This window comes from Coptis chinensis, chromosome 1, assembly GCF_015680905.1.
Source record: "Coptis chinensis isolate HL-2020 chromosome 1, ASM1568090v1, whole genome shotgun sequence".
In the NCBI taxonomy this organism is placed as follows: Eukaryota; Viridiplantae; Streptophyta; class Magnoliopsida; order Ranunculales; family Ranunculaceae; genus Coptis; species Coptis chinensis.
In genome coordinates, this window is record NC_141456.1 from 77,662,231 (window position 1) to 77,670,378 (window position 8,148).

The window sequence follows — 8,148 nt, forward strand, 5'->3', positions numbered from 1 at the left end:
GAGGTGCCTTGTGCTCGTTGCCATGAGTTAGAGCCGCAGATTGATCAGTATACCACGGTGAGTTTAGTTATTTTATTTTTCTTATTAATTATATATATAATATGTACTCACAATATATTTTCTTGGATTTTCAGGCTAAGATTCGGGAAAGATATGAGAACCAGATTTGTACGTTTGATGGGATGAGGACTGTCGTGTATCATTATAGCCAAAAAGGGAAGGAGGCATATTCTCGGACATATCAACAATCCCAAATATGCATGATGAGACTTAAAAGCCGCACGACGAGGATATTCAAAGCAGTGTACACGCAACAACATCGGGGATATGAGGAACTTCGAGGATAAGGTAGTTAACTTTTCGATGCGAGCCGAGAGAAGATCTTGATTCTCAGGTTAGGAACTTAGAGGAGCAACTTAGGAATATCCAAATAGAGAGAGGAGAGGGATCGAGTGGTAAAGGGTATGAGAAGAGAGCTAAATAAATTTGATGTAATATGATAGGTTTTGGATCATTTTGGATATTATATGATTATATCATAATCATAGATTTTGGACTGCATAATCATAATCATAATCATAAATTTTTATTTCTTTAATTTTTTCGATTTTGAATAACAATTCTTAATTTCTTCAATTGCATAATTATTAATTTCTTAACTTCTATGCAAAACTCATAATTTTTCAAGTTTTATGCACCACAATTCTAATTTTCATAAAAAGCGCAAGCGGTTTTGCCAACACCACGCCAATAGAAGCCCAAGCCCACACGGTTTTGCCAAAACCGCGCCATAGAAGCCCAAGCCCACGTGGTGTTGGGAAAACCGCGTGTTTTCCTGATTTGATAGAGCATCAAACCTGAAACCAAATATTGGCCGATTTGGTGTTTGGTTTGGTTTTTTGGTGTTTTCATCAACACGTAGCTCTCTTGAAATTGAAAAAACACCAAATTGTTGAAAATTTGATATTTGGTGCTATGTTGATATCACTCCTAAAAATGCTCTAATAGAACTGTTTAGGTTGCAACCCAATACGAAATGCATGTCGTCTACCAAAGATTGCATCCCCAGAATGACAATACAACACAAACCAGAGTGCTTTGAATAGACTTACTCTGTTTCGAATTGCTGGTTTGAACACAGAAATTCACAATACTTCATTATTTGAATGTGTTTCCATTTGATTTTGCAAGGTTCTGCCACGTGTTGTTGAAGTCCATCCAACTTCATTTTCCGCTAGGCATTTAAAAGTGAAAACGTGGCTCTCCAAATACAGCATCCAGGGCATAAAGTACCTTTTGGAGAACTCATGCAACCTGGAAACACATATCGTTGAAATAACTAAGGTAATTAAGAAATTTGCATTGTGCACTTAAGTTTTGTTTGTGTGAGTTGTGAGTCAGTTCCGAAATTCAATTAGGTCTATGTGATTCTATTATTATTAGCAATTAGTTTTGTTTATTTACGAACTAAGGTGGTGAAGAAATATGCATATTACTGTACTCTGTAGCTTCATTAGTCGTGGTTGAATAGTTCAATTAAATTGCCATTTCTGAAATCCCATTAAATATTATCCATAATCATTGCTCAGAACATTCAAATAGGATCAACATCATCCACTTAATTTTTCATTTATTGCAACTGCTTCTCTTTCTTTCCATACATTTTACCTTATCACCGTGCTGAAATCACTGGCCACTCTGCTTGTGCTCTTGCAAATGGGCTGGCAAAAAAAGATTAGAAAAAGGGTGCTGTTGTTTATAACTGTTATTACCATGTCTTCATGGAGTGAGAGCTTGAAAGGTAAATAACTAAATACATCTTGGGTGATGCATCATTTTCTCTATGGATTATAATTAGAATAAGAAGAAATGAAAGTACCTAGATATATTAACTACTTACACAGTCTTGTGGGCATGTTCAACAAAGTATAGTTTTGTCCGGTGAAGAGAAATCCATTATCCATGGCTTTGTTTGACATTTCTTCAGTGAGTAACAAATAAAAGTTTAACAGCCAGATAGTCGAAAAACTTATTTGGTCTTTTTTTTCAACTTACCCCACCTATGTATAGTCTTAGGCCCTGGAGTGCCTTCTGTCCCTTTCATATGAGAAGTCTAAGGATTCCATAATGTCTCTCGTGGGAAGAATGTCAGGACACTGCTTAGAGTTGGTTGAATTTGTTGAGCTACTCACACTTATCCAATGTGTCCGGAAAATACCTACGCCCATATTGTACAAATTAGTGCAACTGGGAGTTTCTCGTTTAAGCCTAGCTTATCAAACAAAAGTGAGATAGAGTAAAATCCCCGCAGACTTTTTTCTGTGATTCACTGATTTATACTTTATACCCCTCTCCATTCTTTTCTTGTCTAGCAATCATACTCATTCTCTGATTTCTACCTGGAAAAAAGATAAAATAAAAAAATCATACACTGAGCTCTAACATGGGTGTTTTGTACATCCCGTCTTTTGCAGGTTAGTTTCCGGCATAGAAAATGCAGTCGTACTTGATAAGTTTTATGACAAATCAAATTGGTGTATCATTCTCAAAAAGTTGTGATCTCATCAGTTTGCTCTGACTTGCATAATCAGTTGTCTGTGTTGTGATTTGGTGATGTATTGCACCACAAAATTGGGGAAAATGCAGCATCATTGACAATTTCCAGCGGACATCCCCTAAAGGTGTTGTTTGTCTTGTTTAATCAGTGACACTGTGATCGTGATATTTTCTAAATCGTAAGGTTTCTGTTGCCTCTCTCAGCTAATAATTATTCTTTGTGTTAGTTAGTAAGCTTTCGACACTATAGACATCTACACTGAGGATGTTCTACTTGGAAAGAGGAAAACCTATTTCGATGAATAAATTATTAAGTTAGTATCCTTTGTAATCATTCCCTGGTATTCTGGTATTCTTGCTATAGTAAGTGAGTCAAACTTGAAGGAAATGGTCATAGACGTAGATAGTCCCAAACGATGCAAGTTAATTGATATTCCTCTGAGCAGGGGTATATTTCGTTAACCATGCTAAAGAATGCAGTTGTCTTGGAAAAGTTGACCGTACTCACCTCCAGAAAGCATTCATCTGACAGCTAAGATGCTACTATTTTCCAATCCCTTCAGTCCAAACGGAAAATGGAACATTACAGCCGACAACAGCTACATGCAATCACCTGAGGTAACCCTGCTGAGCATTGGTTACAATGATCTTGATGTTCGAAACCTACAAATCTAAAAAGTTGATTTCTACTTTCTTAAATCTGAAATCAATATCCTGAATTTTACATATTCTGACATTGTGCTTCCATTAGAAACAGCTTTATCAAGTAAACCTTGTGATCCATTGCCTTGGAAAGTATAGCGACATCTCAACCATTCCGAAATTTCCACCAAATAAAGGCCCTGAAGTCTATGGTGGTAAGGTACGGTGATACACACTATGGGCTACTCCTCCATGGATGATATTGCTGCAGCAAAATTCATTAAGGTCATTGGAATGCAGAAATCAGGATCAGACATTGCAAATGAGTGTGCCATGGCAAATGGTAAGACATCCATATCAGGCCCAAATCATACATCTTAATTATGTCTCTCAGCTAATAATTATTCTTTGTGTTAGTTAGTAAGCTTTCGACACTGTAGACATCTACACTGAGGATGTTCTACTTGGAAAGAGGAAAACCTATTTCGATAAATAAATTATTAAGTTAGTATCCTTTGTAATCATTCCTTGGTATTCTGGTATTCTTGTTATAGTAAGTGAGTCAAACTTGAAGGAAATGGTCATAGACTTAGATAGTCTCAAACTATGCAAGTTAATGGATATTCCTCTGAACAGGGGTTTATTTCGTTAACCATGCTAAAGAATGCAGTTGTCTTGGAAAAGTTGACCGTACTCACCTCCAGAAAGCATTCACCTGACAGCTAAGTTGCTACTATTTTCCAAGAGCTTCACGATCTTGTCAAGTGTCACATTATTACCTTTTTGAGATTTTGGGGATATCTTTTTGTATGAGCTTGTATTGAAGACATGTGTATGGTAATTTTGAATCCTCGATATGCCAATTACTGTAGGTTACTAATGAACCTTGCTGTCTGTGTAGACCTTGTGACTTGGTCCTCAGAATACTTCTAGCTAGGACCTGCGTAGGTCATCTGTTAGTTCTTCAATTTTTCATGTGGCCCTATACCCCTCTTGGCATAATCGGACGTAAGAAAATTGATTAGTGATATCTCCTCATCATGGTGCCGTAGTGTAAAAAGGGGATTGGCCATATATTGTAGTGTTTTCTAAAAAATATGTAACTTGCTAGACTTTTTGTGATCTCCAAAACCACTCCAGCATTTTCATATGGCTTTACAGGGACGGAACTGTGCATGTACTGTTCGAAAGGTTGGCTACTTTGATTTGTCCCACACTATTTCACGGGTAAGTTCGACATCACTACTTTTTTTTTTTCTTTTATATTTCTCCTAATTTTCTTCTATTTCTTTTCTGACTCCCCCCTCCCCTTTTTTTTTTATCCTTACTTCTTCTAATTATATATTTTTTTTGTAGTTTGATAACCATGGCCTTCTTCTACTTTATTGCATGGGGTTCTTATTCTCTACGGACTCATTCCAGAAGAAAGAAATGAGAAGAAAGAGATTGTGACTTATTCCAATTCCAAAATCAAAGAGAAGCTCTATCACTGGTACATACAATTAACTACTCAAAATCTACTTATATATATATATATATTCAGAATCAGAAATTACCACACAAATTCCGCAGTATAAAGAATATATCAATTATTTCCTAAAAGAGACCTCTAAGAGAGATTTTTCTCTTTCCAGGTACATAGACAAAGTTTGCCCAATTTTTTTTGTCCACATATTATGTCTAATAGCAAATTGGAGAAAGTAAGATTGTTATATGTGAGTCGAAGTAAAACTTTGTCATATGGCTTATTTAGGTTATCTGGTATGTGAGACGTTCTCAGAAAATCTTTGGCACCATTTTTTTATGAGCTTGCTGAGAGAGCGCTGGATGAGTGTTTGAATAAGAGACTGAAAGAATACATATCACAGGTAAGCTTTCGAGGCTGTATGCTGCTTATTTATTGGCCATGTTCTGTGTTGGGCATCATGTCTTTATGGGAAATATCGTGCCTATCTTTTATCATTTATATGAATAGGACACATGTAGATGGAAGGTTAAAGCTAACAAACCGAAGCTTACAATTGAGACCCCGAAAACTTCAAATAACCAATGGAAATATTGTCACAATACGACTTCAAATTCGATTAAATTAGTAAACCTCAACATGCCATTGCTAATTCTTTTTGAGTTGTGCGAGCTTATTTTCCCAGCTCTCACCTCTCTCCTCAGCCACCCTTTTCAGTGTATCTTGAATCCCAGGCATCATCCCCTTCAACCCACAAAAGTAAATGTGGGCACCTCCATCCAATAGCTTGAAGACATCTTGTCTTGAACATACATCTTGCCCCCATTCCTGTTCTGTTGTTCCCTGCTTAGAACTCGATCGAACCGGAAGTTGTCTGGGTAGTCCTGGAGATACTTGTTGAACTCATCGTCATAGAGGAGGCTATCAGAGTTTGCCACTTTGAGGAACAGCCATGCAAGACCACCAAACTTGAAATTCGAGACAGATTCCATGAACATGCGGCGGAGATAACCTCTATAGGGCGCCACCGCTGTCCCAGTAGTGATCATAATGTGAGTGGCATTTGGATCATCCTCCGGCAAAAACATTACCTTAAGGATCAGATGATTTCCTAGAAGACATTCCTCTTCTATTCATTAGAAATGCTATTAGGATGGATGCAATCTGATTGGCTTGTATGTTAGCATAGGCTGGTCTTTAGTGCAGAGCATTGCTTAAGTGCTAGTTTGACTAACCTTGGGACCATAATTTACTAAGTAATCAGTAGTTGGTAAAACGGCAACCATGTTGCGTACTTGCCTGTATGGCTCCTTATAGGGTCTATTCAGAACCATGTTTTTTGGGTATCTGTTTGTTTAGTGTCTGACATGATGATAATGAGCTTGGGATGGAGCTCTATTCTGAGGCTCTTGAAGAGACAGTCACGAGCGAATAGACTCAAAGCCTATTTGACATGGTGACTTCAAAGTTCCAGGAGGTTTCTGCCTTGGCTTTTTTAAACTGGGGAAATGTTCACATGTGTGCGGCTAGGAAGCGTATCCCGTTAGATGACAATGCGTCAAAGGAGGTGATGATTGCACAGCTTCAGCTGGCTTATGATTGGGTTAAGGAGAAGTATGCCCTTGCGGGGGAGAAGTATGAGGAAGCACTCAAAATCAAGCCAAACTTTTACGAAGGCTTGTTTGCATTGGGGCATCAACATTTTGAGACCGCAAAGCTACAATGGTCATTTACATTGGCAAATAAGGTTGATCTGGAAACTTGGGATCCGACAGAAACCATTAAGCTATTTAATAATGCTAGTAGGGGGGTTATTGTAGACCGAGAATTTTATAATGGTGTCTACCAACTTCACAACTGCCCAAGACACCTTACATGCGATCAACAAAGTTTTACTGCACTGTATAGTAGGGTCACAATGCAGAAAATCATTGACTGCTGAATTTCTTGGTAAACTTGGATATTGGCAATTGGGCCAGCATTATGGCAAAGGTTACTGATAACCATTTTTATCTCATGTATTATGTTAGTTTTTGTAATATTTTATCAAAAGAAGATCAGCTAGTAGAAAACGATACTATAGTAGAAGCATGATGTTATTTTGCAAATCTTGTAATTATTCTGAAGTTTACTCTAGTGCTATACTATTTGAATTAATCTTCTTGGGTTTTTTTTTAATCTTTGTGCCTTCGTTCCAGATTTCTCACTGGCATAGAGCTCCTTCAGGTTGATCTATCAGCTGGTGACACCTTGTTGAAACAACTATGGCACCATTCTGATGCAATCATGTGTTGTTCCCTGCAGACAAATGTAATTAGCTCTCTCTTCCATCTTTTATGCTCTCTTGGTCCTCAGTTCATTGTGATTTTTAGTTGTAGAAGCTGATTACTTGAGTTTCATTTTGTTTAATGAATATACATCAAGAAGAATTTGTAACTATTTAAGGCAGGAGTTCTATTTATTCTTTTGGTTTAGGCTGGTAATCGACCATCTACCTTAGCATCTAGGTTTGGCTTATATGATTATATAGGATGTTGGTGTTGCGATTGTTAAAGTGACGAATCGTATTGAATTGAATTGTAGAAATTTTTGCTTCAACTTCGGCGATGCAGCCTAGAGCAGATGTGGCACTGTCTAGGAGATTGACCAAGACACATAATTGGACAGTCTGTGTTTTTTGTACTTTAATTAATTGAGTCATATTTTATTTGATTTGGATTTTTTTAATGACGCATGTTGTTGTAATGTTCGTAGTGCAATTGAGAATCTGGGTTGATTGTGCTTACATTTTAGTGCATTTGGGATTTTGGGTTTTGATTAGAGTGAGAATGCAGTTTACGATGTGATGTTAGAAAATTTTGATCTGCATAATTACTGAAAGTGCATTTTGTGGGAATCAATATTATGCTATAGCCAGAGTTAAGAAACAATTAGAAGTTGCTAGTGTTTATTACTACATAATTGATGAGGTTTTGGAGTTATAGAGTCGATGCTATCTTAATTCAAAAGTGAGTTGGGAAGTGTTTACACAGTTGTATTTAGAAAGATGGGTTAGCACTCAAATCAGTCAAAGGTGATATTGCCAACAGGTTTTGTTATTTTTTTACCATACGATATGTTTTAATAAGAATGAATATACGATGTAGTTATGGAATTAGTTAGATGATCATCCTGAACCATAGTATGTTGATTGTTGGGAGGATGTGGATGTAGAATCCTGAACCGTAGTTTGTTGATAGGTAATTGTATAGATGATTAATGAATGGTCTTGTTACATACCTTGCATGCATGGAATAATGTTGTAATCAACCTTGTAGGTTGATTGCATCCAGTCCTCTAAGAGTTTTCTCATTGTTGCTCAGACTTGATTAATATAAAATGAAGTTAGTCCATCGCATTCTCTTTCCCCAAGTGTTCTCCAATAACCTTGTATATAGCCGCGAATTATGACCTTCGCCCGGAATGTGAGCAAATATATCATGTCG

The 8,148-nt window shown here is 37.1% G+C and overlaps 1 protein-coding gene across 3 annotated transcripts; it reads left to right on the forward strand.

Annotated features, from left to right (window-relative positions):
• The first annotated feature begins 2,474 nt into the window (after nucleotides 1-2,474).
• LOC147525266 (uncharacterized) lies at nucleotides 2,475-4,064 on the forward strand. Of its 3 annotated transcripts, none has more exons than XM_086605856.1 (5): nucleotides 2,596-2,735; nucleotides 3,003-3,174; nucleotides 3,308-3,418; nucleotides 3,499-3,541; nucleotides 3,835-4,064. In XM_086605856.1, exons 2-5 carry the CDS (start codon nucleotides 3,094-3,096, stop codon nucleotides 3,915-3,917), a joined length of 318 nt encoding a protein of 105 aa, XP_086461982.1. In that variant the 5' UTR covers nucleotides 2,596-2,735; nucleotides 3,003-3,093; the 3' UTR covers nucleotides 3,918-4,064. The 3 variants fall into 3 exon arrangements, with proteins under 3 accessions (XP_086461989.1, XP_086461982.1, XP_086461987.1); XM_086605861.1 differs by having other exon boundaries at nucleotides 2,597-2,735; nucleotides 3,037-3,174; XM_086605863.1 differs by having other exon boundaries at nucleotides 2,475-3,174; nucleotides 3,314-3,418; nucleotides 3,835-4,061.
• The last annotated feature ends 4,084 nt before the right edge of the window (nucleotides 4,065-8,148 follow it).